The 18,095-nt window shown below is 44.2% G+C and overlaps 1 protein-coding gene across 19 annotated transcripts in view; it reads right to left on the bottom strand.

Annotated features, from left to right (window-relative positions):
- Positions 1 to 18,095, bottom strand: part of ZFHX3 (zinc finger homeobox 3) — a 384,144-nt gene that overhangs the window by 33,544 nt on the left and 332,505 nt on the right. For all 19 annotated transcript variants that reach the window (XM_081923280.1, XM_081923279.1, XM_081923276.1 and 16 more), the window contains one exon: positions 3,510 to 3,623. In XM_081923280.1, coding sequence (XP_081779406.1) covers positions 3,510 to 3,623 — 114 coding nt within the window. The remainder of the gene's footprint in view (positions 1 to 3,509; positions 3,624 to 18,095) is intronic.

Consider the following 18,095-nt stretch of genomic DNA (forward strand, 5'->3'; position numbering starts at 1 on the left):
ATTATTATTATTATTATTATTATTATTATTATTATTATTATTATACAATTTCCAGGGTCATTTCTTTGTATTGGTATGAGTGTAGCCTTCACTTTAAGGCTTTAAGCCTCCCAGAGTGGCTGGGGAAACCTCTCTCTCTCTTTTGAGTTAACTGGTAGGACTCTGGTCCCCAAAATTGACTTTGCAGCTGAAACAGCCTTGCTGTGACTAGACTGGCACCATCTCCAAAGGAATAAGTGTTGCTCTCTCACCTTTTGAAGTGAACTATGAATCCCTCACCTAAGAAATAGCACTGCAAGAGACAGTTTACTACCAAAAAAGTCTTCTTACTGCTTCAAATTTTCAACACTGAAGAAAGTGTCTCCTTCCATCCATGAGCTGTGAAAAGCAGCATAGAGGTGAAGCTCAAAGAGCCCAGCCCAGGGTAGGAGGACTGAGGAGGATGGACTCTACCTGACTAAAGACAGTTGCCTCTCCCCTGCCCCCAATCATCAGTTTCTCTGAGCTAAAGCACCATTGACAGCCCCTTCATCTAAACTTCCATCTACTAATCCAGCAGCATAATGGAGGAGCCAATTAAATGATTATTAATTCATGCTGCTTTCCGTAAAGCTGGGTTCTCATCTCTCTGCATTCCGTAAACCAACTCGCCACCTGCCCCAGAAATTTACAGCAGGACTCACTGACGTTTGCTCTCTCCATTGATCATACCAGCTCAGCAGCCAGCCGGCATCCCTGAAGCCCAGGTCTCCAACCAGGTAGGTCCTTCTGCTCCACCATGTGGCAAGGCTGCACCTCAGGTGGCGGATGGCATGACATGGGGACATGGGGTGGGCCTGCTTTGAAGACACCCTTCCTGGTTAAGCTGGAACCATGGAAAAGGCACTACACAGGGTGTAGTTTGGTCACTTGGACTCCTTGATGGAGGCCTTGTGATGAATGTTAAGCAGAAATGAGACTCAAGAGCTGCTGGTGCTGTTATGTGGGCCATGTTCACACTAGTGGACCATTGGGGTGATTTGCACAGCACCCCGAGGCTATATTGTGCTCCCTAAGACAGGCGCAGCCAATGAACCCACAAAGGCAGGAGAGGAAAACAGCCCAAGCAAGGCACCTCAAAAAAGGGCTGGTGGAAATTCAAGCACACTAAGAAGTCTTGGAAACAGATGCCAAAGAGTGATTCAGCTATGGAAACAAGAAGGAGTTATTGTGCCTCACCAACTTCCATAAAGAAATGTGGACAAAGTGGGACAATCATCCTTCCTGAAAACAGAGGTCCAAGAGTAGCCACTAGTTTAGCATGAGGGCTGTGCTGGGCCCCAACAGCCCCTAAGGGAAGGTAAGCAGCAAGTTGCAGAGGCAGACTTGTTAAAAACAGGAAGATAAAAAGAATTAATAAACACTTCTTCTAGCTAATAAAGCTGCCTCCCCACTTTAATGCTGACCATGCTTTTGGCAAGGAGTAGGAGCTGGTATGCAGCACTTTGGGAAAGAGATATTGACTGGAGAGGAGCAGAATCATGGTGGGTCCAGTGCATCTTCAATTACCTAGACAATGGCATTGGCAGTTTACCAATAATACAAAATATGCAACCAGTAGACTAATGTTCAGAATTATCCTAGTAAGCTGGAAAATGAGGCTAAAATGTAAATTCAACTAAGAGTTCTACACAAGGCCCACAAAAAGCTGGTGAGGGAGTAATCTACAACTAGGCTACAGTGTCTTCTGAAAGGAAGAGAGCTATGAATCAGGAGCCAGAAAGAAGAAGAAAATAGCCAAAGTAGAGAATTTTAAAAGCAGGAAGATGTTACCCTCCTTTTCCAAATATCTAAAGAGATGCCAGAATGCTGCATGACTGGGAGGTGGACTGGAGCCATATTCTTCTGAATCCACTTCTGATTCAATGGATTGGGGGATAAAGAGAGCTGTACCTCATGTCTTTCACAGAGGATACAGAGTGGGCAGAAATAAATCATCAGCAACCCAAACCTATGGGCTTTAACAGACAAAGCTCCTCATGCCCTTCCCAGGCAACACTAATAAATTCAGTTTGTCCCTCATGCTTAGGCACTGAGAAGGAACAGTAGGTACAGATTCCAGGCACAGCTCACCCCAGGCCTCCCCATCACAGTATCCAGGGCATCTGATGAGACTTGGTTAAACATGACTTCCTGTGAAAATCAGGGGAAAGTTCAGTCAGGATGGCCTTGGCCTGGTTTTTTGGGGGGGAGGGAATTGGGTCCCCCCCTTTCCCTACTTTTGCAATTAGAAAGGCAGTGGGCCTGTAGGAATTATTCATAAACAGCAAGAGCTGTGCAGTAGCCATTTATGTTAAACATGTCAAACCCAATTGCAATCATGCCTGCCAGCTCTTACTCCATAAACACACTTTTCTGCAACAATTTCCCAGCCCTTGGCAGCCCATTAATACCTCCCCTAATAGCAATCTGCCATGGGTGCGAATTACGGATGCTCTGTTGCACTGATTGCTGCGTTAGGTGAGCCCTGCCGATCTCTAAAAATGGGGAGCACTTAAAAGCTCTCTGAGCTGGTCTGCCACAACTACTGCTTACTTAATTCATTATCCCTTCCTGTTGTGAAGGCTGAGGGTGAGTTCCAGTGCTGCCAAACACATGAAATGTTTCTGGACCAAGATTTTATTTTGTCTTTTTAATCATTTAGTGACTTTGTGCATCACAGTTGTAAACTATTCACAAATCTTTTAACTTCCTACATAAAACCCCATACCACACCCCTTAGGAAAGCAGCAGTATCTGCTCTGGGACTAATTTGTCCAGACTAGAAGGAACAACACTTTCACCTTTGAAAGGCTCACTGTCTCCTTGTTTGAAAACAAAGTCTAAGAAATCTTTTTTCTTTCTGATACAACCCCTGCTTATCAAGTAAATCTTATTTCAAGGACTGAGAAAATTTTGACAGCTATTATGACTTGAGATGGTCTTCTGCTGCTGGACAAATACAGCCCCAAACTGTAGAGTATGGACTGATGCACCAGGCCAGCACAAGAAAAATCATTCGTAGGATTGGCTGGATAAAGGGTCAGACCTCTCTTTGTCTCTTCTGTCTCTGAATCAGCTCCATACAGAACTGGCCCAAGGATTTCTCTTGCCATAGTAGGAGGTAAACATCCACCTCAACTGTTCAGAGTGATTCACATTCAGGCTTAGGCAATTTTAGAATTTGCTCTAGATTTTGCATTATTTCACAAAAATCCTTTCATCTTCAAAGTTCACTTGTCTTTTTTTTAAAGAAACAGAGCAAGTTCACTCTATATAACACCTCTTTCCTAATATAAATATGTACTGCTGCTCTTACAAAACGGCATCAACAAGGGGGTATAAAATGCAGACTGACTGGGGATATTCTGACTGAGAGAATGATTAAGACAAATTTGAGAACAGCCTCCAAACCCACTGTAGGAAAACTTTCACTTGAGCAAAGTGTGTGAGAGAGAACCAGAGCTCGGCTTCCATTGACTATCACTCACCGGCCGCCCATTTGCCCTCATCCTTTTCAACAGCAGTCTCTGCATCTTTAACAGGCTCTTCTGGATCGGCAGCTGCCTCACTAGGAGGCCCTTCTGCATCTTCAATCAACTCCTCTGAAATGGGAGAAGAAAAAGAAGGAAAAGAAAGAGGTAAAAACTGCACTTGACACCTGCAGCAATGTTGCCTTAAGTCACTTCTTCTACCTTCCCACATTTGCTCCTACAATGGACTCTGGGTTGTTTCCCATCTCATTTGGGAATCCTCAGGTGCAGCCCAATACATGCTCCCTTTATCTCCAAGTCACAGCAGAAACTGAGTGGCTGAAACAGGACCCAAAGGGGGTCCTGGTGGAGAAGCTTTGGCAATTGCATGGCAGGGAGGCATGCAGTAGGTGCTATAGGAGCAACAGAAATTGTGGCCACTGCTTCTTACAAGCAGTGTTAGAAACTCAGATATATAACCTAATTGCCAAATGGCACCTTAAACCTAGGTTACGGTCACCACAACGGTATGTCTAGCCACCATTTCCCCCCCAATGGGATTTATTATTACACTCTGTTGCTTACCTGCTTAAGAAAGCTGGAGAGGCCAGCTAGATGGAGATGTCGTCACCAACCTGGAATCCAGAGATCTCCACGTGCTCACGATTGAACCCACACCAGACACAAAACACACTTGGCACCTGGCTAATTTCTAACACTGCTGACAAGCTCACTGGATACAAAGCTCAGGCTAGGAGTCTGTGGATTCAATTTACATCTATTTCCCTGGATAATCCCCTAAATCTCCTAGGAAGAGCTTTAGTTTGGCCTCCAAATTTATTTACCGTATTTCATTTGCATGCCACCTACACAACCAAATGCTCTGGATGGTTTGCAAACATTGAAAAACAGAATACAATCCACAATTTTTCACAATAAAACAGTAAACCCAAAATAAAGTAAGTCAACAATAAACAAAAACAACCCCCAAAAAACCAACAATCTATGACTATAAATACAAATGAATGAACATACACAGGAGCTAAACCAATTTAAAACTGTCAAGGGAATGTGCATATTGTGGTTAAGTGTCCTGAGAGAAAAAGGTCTTTTCACCAGGCACCTAGCAGCGGTGCCAAAAGAGCCTCTCTAGGCAGACCATTCCATAACTGGGGCTGCACCAACAAGGACCAGTCCCTAGCAACTACACACATCACTTCATTAGGCAGGAAAACCTGGAATCTCAGGGTCCATGCAGATATATACAGGAGGTGGCGATCCTTGAAGTAACCTGGCCCCAAGCCATTTGTAGCTTCTGTGTATGGTTCTGGGGAACTCTCCAGGGGCCACATGCCAGTGGTGGACAGTGCTAGAAGCAGAAGTGGATGGAGAGGAGAACGCCATTTTCACCTTTGTATAGTAGGCTAATTTCTACGCAGACTCACACAACCCTCTATCCTCTATGCAGCTAAGATAGGGGCTCTGTCTGAGTTCAAGGACATATTCCAGCCAGGTAAAAACACTGCTGACAGGGCTGGTATGCAGCTGAAGGGAGGACAGAATCGGACCAGAGATTAGAAGGCAGGTAGAAAGCTCTGAAAACTGACAACCCATGCTAGTTACTGACCAAAGCTGTGGAGGGGAAGGTGACAAAGCTAACTTTCACCGTGTTAGAAAGCAACCTGAATAAAGCATCAGTCAATCAGCTCACAAGCATCTGGAAGCAAACAGGTAGTCATCATCAGTCAGTGTACATCTGATAATTCCACTTGGCTCTTCAGTCCAACCAACCTAGTCAAGCAGATAAAATGGGTGTGATGTGTACCTTGGGGTCTGGCCATCAGCAACACTTTTGAAATGGCCCCACATGGCGGTCAGTCTGCACCCATTGGGGTGTCAGGTCTCAAACCTGCCTTGAAATCACACAGTATCCCCAAAGCCCTGTCCTCTGGGTCCTAGGTTTGGACAGTCTGTTTGGACTGAATAGTAAGAGTAAGACATCCCATCTGTGCATGAAGCAGTAAAGTAAACAGAACACCCAGGAAAGATAGTCACACCTGTTCTTTAGCACTAGGTAGCCATCAAAAACATTGTACCACACACACAGCACAACATCAGGGGCCAAACTGCTTTGTATTGATATCACAAACTTTTGTGGGGTGGGGGAGTTCTATCAAAACACTGAAGTATAAGTTGCCAAGTTCCTAAAAAGAGGAAGCTGCAGCAGTACTGTCCTTTCTCGTGCCATTCACTGTCTGCACTTTGTGACCCTCACGTGAGCACTCAGCAAAATTTGTGTGTGCCTCAAGGATCCAATAGGCAGTGAAGCAACTAGTGATGTAAGCCCCGAGAATTTAAGAATGGCCTCCTGGCAGGAGAAGAATCTCCTTCCTCGCTTTATCAGCAGAGAAAGCATAAAGCTAGTTGGGATGCAGAACACACTGATTGTGCATCTTCTATGGAAAGGAGAGGAGGAGATGTAGTAATGCTTAGTACGTCTATAAAATGCTTGAGTGTTCAAAGTACTTCATTGGCATATGGGCCAAGCCTGGAGCAGCTCCATGGCTTTGAATAAACTTTCCTCTAAAGAGATCTGCCCACTTATGAGGTAGACTAGGTTGAGGGACACCCAGTGATCTAAATGGTTATTTGAACCCCTCGTGCTCTAGGGAGCATCCAACACACTAACCACTGTACCACACTGCACTGCTGGAGGAAGGACATTCATGCCCTTACTTGCTCTTATTTAAACAAGCTTATAGAGGCTGAACTGGTGGTGAAGCCTGGAGGAACAATTTCCAGCTGCAGATGCTTTTACTAGTTGGGTGGGGTAATAACAACAACAACAACAACAACAATAATAATAAATTACTGTTAAGACTGGTGGCTGTTTAATCTAGGGACTACTGGCTCCATCTGAGCTTCACCTTTAAGCAAGAAGAAAATGTGGGCCTCCTGAGCAGTCTTTCTCCTCCAGCCAAATGTTGGAAAAAGCTCCTCAAAGGAAGAAAATGCCCACCAAGCCCCTTCTGGCCCAGCCATGCTGAAGGTCCCCTGCAGTCCCAGCAGCCACCTAGAGGTGTCACCCTCTCCAAAGCAAGCAAAGGATTGCTGGCCAGCCGGCTGGCTGCTAAGTTGCGACTGGACTGTCTGGGCTCCCCTCCGAAGCATGTGGAAATAATATACGTCTTCCAGCAAACTGTCTGGTTCAGAGGAAATAAAATAGGACATTCATAAGCAGTTACACCATCTGTCTTTATACCATCATCATCAACAACAAGGGGGAAAATAGCTCTTTAAAATGGATGAAAGCCCAGGCTGACAGTAACCAGGAAAATGTGAGCTATGAATACCAATAAAGGTAGAAAAATGATTAAAAAACAAGGATACACACTGCAAATTTCTCTCCTCCGCTCTGCTGCCTTGTTTTATTGGCTAGCCCTGCAAAGGAGATACTGTCTCTCAAGAACCAACCTGCAAATGGGGGGCAGGGGGCGTTAGGAGGAGGACAACACTGGTTATAACAGCAGAAGAAGCCCATTATTTGGGGTGGGGAGGGAAGGGTAGGGAAGCAGCTCAGCACTGACCTCAGGCACTCAAGAGCCCTTCTTTCTAGGATTCCCTAAAAACATTAAACAGTGGCAGCAGTGCCTTTCATGTGTAGCGGGAGAGATGCCCCTCTGCCTCCTGCCAGGGCTCCAGTGCAATTTCTTTAGGGGAAATTCTTTTTTTTAAAGCAGCTACAAATAGAGCATTAGGCATAGGCAACTACAGGGTGGTGATGGATGACCACTGTGGCTGGGGACAGAGAATGGAAGACAGAGTGTCACTAGTCTAGTCCCGACCTTTCCAACATAAAGTGAGCACACAAACACAGACACATACCACTCTCCTAGAGCTGAGGTCCTTCCCCTAGACCACACTGAGAACTCTCCCAACAAAAGAAAGAATAGCCCATGTGGTAAAGCTCCCACCTTCAATCCTTGGGCTCAGCTCATGCTTCAGCAGCAGAACCCAGAGTCTTTACCCCCTCCCCTTGTAGGCACCTCACCCAGGTTTCTTTTTCCAAATAAGCATTCCAAGGAGGCCACCAGCATTGAAAGGGAAGGGGAAGCATCACCTGGAGAGGGACTAATTCTGCTAGCTAGCAAAATGAGCCTAAGTCTCACAAGTTATCCTTACTGTAATGCCTTATCCCAGCCCCAAGTTACCAATGGAACACTTTTATTTGGCCAGGAAGGACAAAAACCCCACAGACCTCTGAGGGGCAAGCAAAGCTCTTGCAAAGTGTGCTGGGTCCCACATGGATGCCACAGGGCCTGTCTCTTCTGCTCCTACAAACTTGGCAGACAGGCTATGACTTCCTGAGATATATCCTATCCTGAGATAGGATATGTTCCTATGTCCCAAGCAAGGTCTGATCAGTGTGAACCAAAAAGGACAGATTGCAGGGAGTTGTCTGGTAGACCAGCCATGCGCCTCCCCAGACAACTGATGCACTTGCTGACCCCCCTGAATCATTCCTTAGCTGTGGGACTTGGAAATCCAAATAATTTCATGCTTGTCCTGCTCAAAGTTCTCCACAAAGGAAGGCTCAAGTCAGAGGGTTTTTTTTTGCCTCTGGTGAAACAAACGTTGTAGACAAACCCTATTTCTCAAGAGGAGGCATCTCCTCCCGGCCCTTGGTGAAGTGCACAGAATTTCCAATCTAAGCTTAGTCAAGAAAATGGGCCTCAGCCCCCACCTCCAATCAAAGGACAAAAGGCCCCACGACTCCTGCTCCTTCACACATCCTGACGGACAGCCTTAAAGCCTTGCATGGACAATCCACCCACTTCCATCTGGAAAACAGCCAGGCGAACAGAGCCTTTCCCCCCTCTCCATTCCCTTAACAAAATGACAGCCCCCTCGTCCAAACACTTCAAGGGCTTGCAGGGTCTGGGGTGGAAAAGGACAACGAGAAAGGAGGGAAGTAGAGCATGTTTGCCTCCCCACTCCCGCCCGTTCCAGTAGACTCAAGAGCCGAGAAACATTAGCTGTCACGAACCACAATCAAATCGGGTTTGAAATATTTAGCAGTGGCTTGGAAAATGCGATGGTGCAGCTCTGACAGGCGAGATGGGCACAGACACCCATTTTCCATTATAATGGAAATATCCAGCCTGTTCTGAATATGTATAACCCAGAAAAATGTATTGATTTTTCATTCAGCATAAAAAAAATTGAAATACCCTGCAGCTGTCAAAAGCCTTTTGTTAAAAGCTCATCTTCCTGGAATGAGGTTTACCAGAAACAAGTTTTAATTGTACACAGACTGCTTCTTTGAAACACAGAAGGATAACCCACCCACCCCCACCCACCCCGTTAGCAAGAAAAATTCCTACTATGTCACCCCCCACTCCACTGCCTCAACAAGAGACTGCTCCCATCATTGGACAGTAATAAGCAGGCTGCAGCCCTGGCATAAGGGTGTGTTGAATTTTTCAACTTTTAACTTCCAAAAATAAGGAGTGCTAAAAAGTTGTAACATGACTTGGGAATTCAAAATATATTTTGGTTAAACTAATATAATTTAATTTTACTTGGTAAGTAAAATGTGTGTAAAACGGCACAGAAATCATTTTAAAAGAATGCCAAGTGCTTGCAGTTATATTACATATTAATATTCTTATTTATTGTTATTTCACAATACCTGACATATTCAGAAGATAAAATTAAAATCTTTTGGTTTTCCAAAAACAGTTTATGTGCTTCCTTATCAAATGTAGACGTACGAAGCTAGGACTTACCACTGGACAATATTTTTGTCTAATCACAAAAATATAAGCAGATTTGAATTTCTCACCCCAAAACATATTTTCAAGACCCCTCACTGAAGAAATTTGCAAAAATTAGGTTTCACCCTCTAAAATGACACTGTCAGAAGCAGGAATGACACTGGGAACCTCTCTGAGGAGAGCAGCAGTAGAGACAAATAGCTTGAGACTGCCAGGTCATTGGCCCAGATATGCACACACATACAAACACACACCCATCTTCAAAGAAACCCTAGCGCCAACTACTTCTGAGTGCACCTTGTCTGAAAAAGGCTGGATAGAAATGAAATGTCAGATATAAATACAGAAACTGGACTAGTCAACAAAGACGACTCTGAGCTGGGGTTTCATTTATTCCCGCAAAATAAATCAGCACTGAAGATGCTGTTTGCTCCAGGCTCTAACCTAGAGGACAGATGGAAGCCTTTCCTGTTAACAGTCAGGAAGGAGGGACAGTCCAAGAGTTATTCCAAGTTCTGAACAAATGGCCTATACTCTTTAAGCGGAGAAGATCAGCAGCTTCATTCAGACCAGGACTCCCTGAACATTGCTTCCAGCCAGACCCACTTCACACATGGCATTTCCTCAGCACGGAAGTCATCTCTGTCATGTTCAAAGTGGGGTACACTTTCTTTGTGAAAGTTGCTCAATCACGTTTTCTGCATTATCAGTTTTATTGCCACCAAAATCGACAGTAGTGCACCTTGTGCTGTACAAATGGGCCCCTGCTTCAAAGGGGGCATGGGCCAAACAAGAAAAAGAAATGCAGGGATAGTGGTGCGTATTTGCAGCGAAGTGCTGATTATCTCTGTCAAGAAAACAGTGTCAGGTAGAAGGCAGGTAACACCAAGCCAGTCCCTACTTGCCAGATTGTCAGATTCACATACCAGGTGGTCATACCTGCCTGGGTCTTGCACAGGGCAGGAGACAAGAACTCTGCACCCATCTGGAGCAGCTGACACCACAGCACCCCTCCTCCTTACTCTGAACTCCTAGGCCAGCCATCTAGAAGTCATCTCATCTCACAGACTGGCTACAATACCACACTATTGAACAACATCTTCAAGGTAGATAAAAAAATTGGTTTTGTGATAGATAAGAGAAAGGTCTATTAAAAAATAAAGACAAATTACTTTCCAAAATGTACAGACTACTGCTAGACTGGGAAGCAAAAGAAGAAGTAAAATAAGTTATGGCGCGGTGGGCAAAGGACTTTGGATATAACATACAGGTGGTGGAATGGGAAAATTTATGGAGAAGGGAACTGAAATTTACAGCTTGTTTTACTATAAAAGAAAACTTTATGAAGATGCTATACAGATGGTACATCACCCCCAGCAAATTGGCCAAAATGTACAAAATCAACTCAAATTTATGCTGGAGGTGTAGAGAGCTAGAGGGAATAATGTACCACATGTGGTGGGGTTGTAAAAAAATTAAGAGTTTTTGGGATTATTATTTTTTAACTGTTTAAAATAACGTTTATCAAAAAACCTGAAGCCTTCCTCTTAGGCATTATGGCATCAGACATCCCAAGAGAGAAAAGGAGGATTTTTTTGTACGCAACAACGGCAGCAAGGATGCTGATTGCCAAGGGGTGGAAAGGAGATAAAATTCCATCAAAAGAGGAGTGGCAAGTTAAACTGCTTGAATATATGGAACTAGCGATTATGACGGAAAAGATCAGGGATAGATCGACCCAAAAGTTTAAAAAGGAATGGAAGATTTTAGGCAATACCTAAAAAAAAATTGTCCCCACATTAAAACTTTAGAATGCTTTGAATAACTCTCGGAATTGCATAAGGTATAAATAAGATTTAATACAGGTTAAGTTTATTGAAAAATAGAGGCAAGTAACAAGGAAACAAAGAACCCACCACACCAAGGAGGTGGCTGAAATATTTTTGTTTTTGTGTTATACTGTTTTCTTTTCTTTCTTTTTTTGATTTGTAAGTTATGTGCTGTGGGGTCCCACCACCACCATGTGTATTTGTGTCGTTTATAAACCAAATAAAGACTGATTTTTTTTTTTAAAAAAATAGAAATCAGAGCATCTATCCTTGGCTCACTATACATATGAGGTGTGCAGAAGAGAGGCCTTATGTGAATTCTACAATAAACACAGTGTTTTGCTTCCCCTCCCAATACAGGTCTCAGGCCAAGTACAGATTGGCTACATGCCCAACACCAGTGAGCAACTCCTGAAGGAGAAGCCACCCAAAGGTTGGCTGGAATACCCAGAAGATATTTATACCTTGATACTCTCAGGTAGTCCAAATGCAGCTACCAAAGACAACCTTCTAGAAGCCACAGGCAGCTATAAAGGGACAAGAACAGAAGAAAGGACATACAAAACCCCCATTCCACAAAGGCAGACTCAGTGCCACCCAAAAGTTTTGTTTAAGGACAAGGTGCCAGCTGATTACTTGCTAATGGGATTAAATCTGATAGTTTGTAGCCACATCCAGAGGAGTCCTAGTAACCCCAAGACATTCATTGCAAAGTATTCTGGCCAGTGTTCTTTGGATTATGTGGTACAGTCGTTGGAAGTGTGACCATGTTTTTTGGGCTGACCCTGGTCAAAGTGGTGGAGGGGGAGATTGTTTCTCACAAAACTGTCCTACCCTTTGAGCCTCTCAGACAAGAGCAATGGGTCAGGCTACCTCTCCCTCAGACAACATTCCTCTCTTAGGCAATGAAGTACTGTGTAGGGAGAGGGGGTGCATGGCTTGTCCCCTAGCAGTGCTCTACACAAAACAATTCCTCTTTTTTCAATTATATCCTCTCCCTTCATGACAGAGGCTGAGTACAGATAACAATCTTATAAAACTCAAATACTAATCATCAAATTAGAAACACAATTAGCTGTATTAGCCTGAAGGATAGCTATCCTCCATATGGGCCTGTCTATACACTAAGATCATCACCACCACCATCATCAGCTGTCTTGACATCTGGCAAGTAGCTACCAGGGAGTTTTGCTCTTAGAATGCTCTCCCCAAAGAACCCTGCCAGGCACCTACCTTGATGTTATTGCCATGATAGGTGAGGGCCTCCTTGTTTTTCCCAGGTCTTTAAATTTAATCTGTTTGATCTCTGCAGGCAATTTTATATTACTTTTTGATAGAGTCTGCTGCTTTTAGATTATATACAGAGAGAAGATAGAGAAAGGTAGAAAGGTAGACGTTCATCTCAAGGCACCAAGTCAGAGAAGCAGCCAGGTAGTAATCAGGAACTCTCACAACAAAATGTGAATCATGCCTGATGTGTCCCACTGATTTCTACAGGTACCCAACAAGCAAGCAGGCACAAGCATATGTAGCCTCTTAGCCAATGTGTGAGCATTATAAGGAAGAAGGCTTTGCAGTCATAGTAGCAGCACAGCATTACACCCTAACAGTCCGGCATGCCACAAATTCATGAGTCAGGGAAAATGTGAAGCAACTGAGTGCTGCACAAAGGTGCCCCCACCCCAGATGAAGCAGGAATTGCCAAGATGGCATTGTGATTTATCTATGGTCACAAGAGGCTAGAAGCTTGCTTTTGCAGGAGAAATGCAAGCAAATATACTTCAGATTTGCACCATCAATGATTCCCTTTGGATAGACTGTTTGAAGTCAGTTGGCCTATAAACTATTAGGCTTGGTACCACCATCTGTTGTTGATACTACACCACACTTTGACCAATGTGATCAGTAAGAGTATGTACTGTTCTAGCAGTCTTCCAGCAGAACACCAGAGTTTTCCTGCTTTCCTGCCTTTTCCAGAGTTCCTAGTTAGGAAAACACATTTCCTATTCAGTTCAGTTCAAAGTATAAAGTGTTTATTATCTCATGGCACAATACAATCATAAGCAAACTAGCTACATAAACTTAAAAAGGTGCTGGTACTTCATGAACTAATCTACTCTAATACAGTTATTCTGGTCTTAGAAATAAACATTGTAAAGAAACAAGTTGCAGAGAGATCCACCAGCACTTTACCATGCCAGCTCACCATGCTATACTGAACCAACGAACCATGTAACATGTAACCTTCAGCTTCACCACTGATACGTTGCACTGAGCAAATACCTCACACACAGTGAGTACCTCACACTCCTGCCAATACCTCACACTCATGTAGAACTGCTGTTGAATTCGGCCTTGGCTTTATACCCCTCAATGCATGTTCCTTAGAGAAATAGAGGATGACATTTAACCTTGAACTGCTTCTAACCACCTTGTGCTGCTGGGGGATGAGGTGGGGGGATGAGTTGCTCAGAGCATGGCCCAAGCACTTACTGTAATTTGGCAAAACAAGTAAAATTGCATTAACATGGGAGCCAGTAGCTATTGCTCCCAAATGGGTGAAGCAGTCATCTAGAAACCCTAGTGATAAACCCCAGCATCTGGTCTCTTTGGAGGGTGCCTGGAGATAGCAGAAGACTGAGCAACTTCATCACCAGCTTGGGCAGCAAAACCAGCAAGATGCTTGTAATTGCTTTGGCAAAGGAGAATTCAGCTTCCTGAAGACCCTGTTGTTGGACTCTAAAGAAACGAGAGACAGAAAATCCAAGCTCTACTTTTCCACAGAGGGGGACCCTGCTGTGCCTTCAAAGAGACGTAGAACAGCATGTCAGGTGCCCTAAGACTAGCCACTCAAGCCCAACAGCTGACTCTAAAACACCTGCACTATGAATCTCATTCTCTCAATTATATGCTCCTGCAGCCAGTGGCAGTTCATCAGCACAGTACAGTACAGCCAAGTTAATGAAAGGCTCTATAATGAAGTAATCAGATGCATGGGGCTTTCTTGAACCTACTGGCAACTCACATGGGGGGGGGGTGTCAAATGATGGTTATCCCTAGGCTGCCCATGGTGTGTGTTATTAAATCAAATTTCTATATAGCCCTTCATCTGAAAATCGCAGGGTAGTTTACAATATAAAATTACAAAAATATAAACAATAGTAACAAACAAAAACAATACCCCCTCATTTTAAAGACCATATATTGTTTAACTAGTCAAAGGCTAGGAAAAGAGAAGTGTTTCTGCCTGACACCTAAAGATATGTAATAAAGATATATAGTACTGCATCCTACTGCAACTGACTCTCAAAGTCCTTCCTTAAAGAGTTTCACACCAGAAACTAGGAATACTGTTGCTCACCAACTTCTTCACTCAGGGAGCATTGCTCAAAGGCTGCCAAGTCTTAAGCTGCTTCACATCTCATTGCCACCCTCCACCCACCCCATGCCCAACTGGTTCCCCTTTCTTCTTCTGCACTTAAAGACATCCCCAAATCATTAACTGCATGTGGAGTGCAGACTGAGGCGAAAGGAGGCACTTCCGCCGCAGCCTACAGAGAGTCCTATTGATCTGACACACACTTGGTGCCTTCAAAGTTGTTTATGATCAATATGCAAATTGCTCATGGCATTGATCTAGTATTAATTTTCAATTAGGGAATCCACAAGGGGTCTCCTAGGGTCAATTCCTAACAATGCAAAGGAACTGCTGGCAACCAAGTATCGGGCTAGGCATTTGGAGGCACTGTTATTGCTTTATGTGCACCCTCCTCCAGTGATCTTCATCGTTCTGGGCCCTCTCAGGCCCTATACCCCTTCCGGACTAGCCATGTTATCGCATAAATGCTCTCTCTCTTTCTAACCCACAGTATACTGTTTGGTTACCCCTCCACATTTTTATTGCCTTATTATGTGCTGGCTAGGGTGGGGAAGGGTAATCACACCTCCTTCTCAGAGCAATACTTACCTGCTACATCTATTATACCACCTTTGCTCCAATGACTGAAGGGGGATAGAGTACACTGGCAGAGAGCAGGTGGCCACCAGATTAACACCCTATTGTTATTATTTGTCCCCACCCATCTGACTGGGTTGCCCTAGCCCCAGCTATGCAATCTCTGGAAACTGTTGCTGTTTTTATGAGGGTTGGGGACTTAATGGTGGCACTGAGCAATCTCTCATAAAACTGATGTGGAGGGGCTGTGCTCATTTCTGGCAGGAAAAGCACAGTGGTTGTAACAGAAAACTGACCCTTCCTGGCAGAGTCCTGCAGGTTTTCTTCATGTCATCCCCTTCCTTGTGTATACAAGGCCACCAAATGAAATCATACAATGGTTTACTGTTCAGCATTTTTTCTACTGATGATAAAACTTCAGTCCGCCTTTTTTCATCTGGCCCAAGTCTGCAGAGTCTGTGCTCACTCAGGGACTTGCCAAGACAAGGAAGCAGATGAGCCAAGTGAGGCTGAATCTAAATAAGACCAAAGTGGTAATGCCACACAGTCTTATGAACCGTGGCTAGGGAGGGAGGGAGGGAGGGAGGGAGGGAGGGAGGGAGGGAGGGGAGATGACAGGGACCCACAGAGGATGTGGTGTTTAGACTTCACTGGTATCTCAGGTTCAGAATCTTAACAGTTTTGTAGGTTGACTGCTCTGCTTGAAACACCAGGAAGTAGCAATGACTATATATGCCTTTCATCAAGTCCCTCTAGCAAGGTGGCTGGAAGCATACTCCAAATCTGGTGACTGCAGCTACTTTGAAGCTAGATCTCTAAAATGTGCTCTCTGAAGGAGGAAGGGGGGGCAACTACTTGCAAAGACAGTCCTGGTAATAGGCCAGGGCTCAAACGAATTTTATAAATATGTTGATTTTTAAACAAAGTGTTAAGACAAGCATTGGACAGCCAGCTGGCACAGAAGATGATGGCCTACCTCCTGACAAGTGGGGTGGAGGTGGGGGAGAGTCAGCAATGTTCCCAAATCCTCTTAGCATAACCCCTCTCCCTAAACATAGCTTTATGTTCCACCACATGGAGCACACAGGACAGGCATACAGAGGCAATACTGTAGCAACTAAACCACAATGAACTTCCTTCTACGAGCTGTGTTTCTAAGTTTAAGCCTTAAAGTGGTTCCATGAATACTCAAGACTTGCTTGTTCAGATCCATTCCAAAATGGGTTCAGGCCTAGCCACAGGACTGAGTTGGCCTTGGTCACCCTGATGGCTGACCTTTGAGGAGAGCAAAACAGTGAGAGTATGACCTTATTCTTGCTTCTTGATTTCTTGTTGGCTTTTGATACCACTGGCCATGGCATCCTTCTAGACTGACTCCAGGGAATGGGGGCACTGTGTGATAGTCGTTCTAATCCTACCTTCAGAACTGAACCCAGACAGCAGCATTAAGAGAGTGCTTTTTGGCCCCCTGGCGGCTATGTTATGAGGTGCCGCAGGAAACTATCCTATCTCAAATGCTATTCAATATTTCTATGAAGCCGCTGGGAATGGTCCTTAGGAGTTCGGGGGCAAAGTGTCATCAGTGTCATCAGCTCTGTTTCTCCATATCAGAATCGGGAGAGGCTGTGCAGTCCCTGGACCAGTGCTTGGATGCAATGGCAAGATGGATGAGAAGAAAAAGCTGAGCTTGAATCCTGGTGAGACAGAGGCACTGTGGATGAAAAGTTCCTGTGTCTGAGTAACTGGTCAATTGCCTACCCTGGATGGGGTTGTACTCGCTCTGAATAAGCAGGTTCACAGTCTGCGAGGTGCTTCTGAGTCCAGCTTTGTCACTGGAGGCCCAGGTCAGTCTCAGTGGTTAGAAACACCTTTTCCCAGCTGTGACCGACACCACAGCTATGCTGTCAGGAACTGGCTGGCTGAAGATGAGTCATGGGAGGCACCAGCCAGGGAACTCCAAAAGGAGGACAGCTCAGAGCCAGGAGATTGGTGGTGGGACACTGAGGAGAGATCAGAGGGAGAAGACTGGGAAGAGGGGCTGGATGTTGAACAGGGTTTGGTGAGCAGGGAGAGTCAGTGACAGGGAGCAGTTCAGAGTCCAAGGCTGAAGTAGAGGAGGAGGGGCAAAAGACATTTACAACTTGGAATTCCCTGCCTGTTGACATTAGACAGGCACCTTCCCTGAACTCCTTTTGGTGGCTGTTAAACTTTTTTTGCTTAGACAAGCCTACCCAGATTTGTAGAAAGTTTATATGTGCTTTAACATGTTTTTAACTTATGGTAGATTTTAAATATTGTTGGAATGTTTTAAATTATTGTTTTTAACTATTTTTACTGATAATTTTATTGTTTTAGTCTTCTTGCAAACAACTTTGAAGTGTTTTACAATCAAGTGGGGCATAAAGTTTATGAAATAAATTTGGGATGGGGCTTAGGGCAATTTTAATATCATTTTAATTTAATTTCTCCTCACCAGCTTTGTGTTGTATTTTTAAAACTATTGGTTTCTCTGAACACTAAGATGGGAGCAGAGCAGAAATGTGATTGAGCAAACACAGTTCTCCATAGATGACAAAAGGAAGTGTCTGTGTTGAGCAGAAGCTAGAGCTGGCGCAACATTTGTGAAATTGAGCCCCAAACACTTCCCTGAAATTGTGCCACTGACTTTATCCCCAACTTCGTTTCTCCAAATCATTTTGGCGATTCATCATCACATGTACTTAGGAATAAGTCCTAATGAACTCTACAAGGCTTACTTTTAACTAGTCAAGCTCTAGAAAGCTCCACTTCCTCCTCCTCCACATCTGAAAAAACAAGGGGGCATGGGATCACTTTTAAAACTTTTAGGCCACTTTTGCATAAATAATCTTTGGATTTTTGCAAGGCAGGAGAGAAAGAGAGAGAGAGAGAATAAGAACTACAAATGTAATGAAGAAACAAAAAAGTTTCCCTTAGTAATACAGGCTTATAAAGTTTCAGGGAGTGGCACAAAGTGACAATCTATTTTCACAACCTCTGCCCTTTCTTCAGAAGTGTATTTAGC

This window comes from Podarcis melisellensis, assembly GCF_964234715.1.
Source record: "Podarcis melisellensis genome assembly, chromosome: 8".
NCBI lineage: Eukaryota > Metazoa > Chordata > Lepidosauria > Squamata > Lacertidae > Podarcis > Podarcis melisellensis.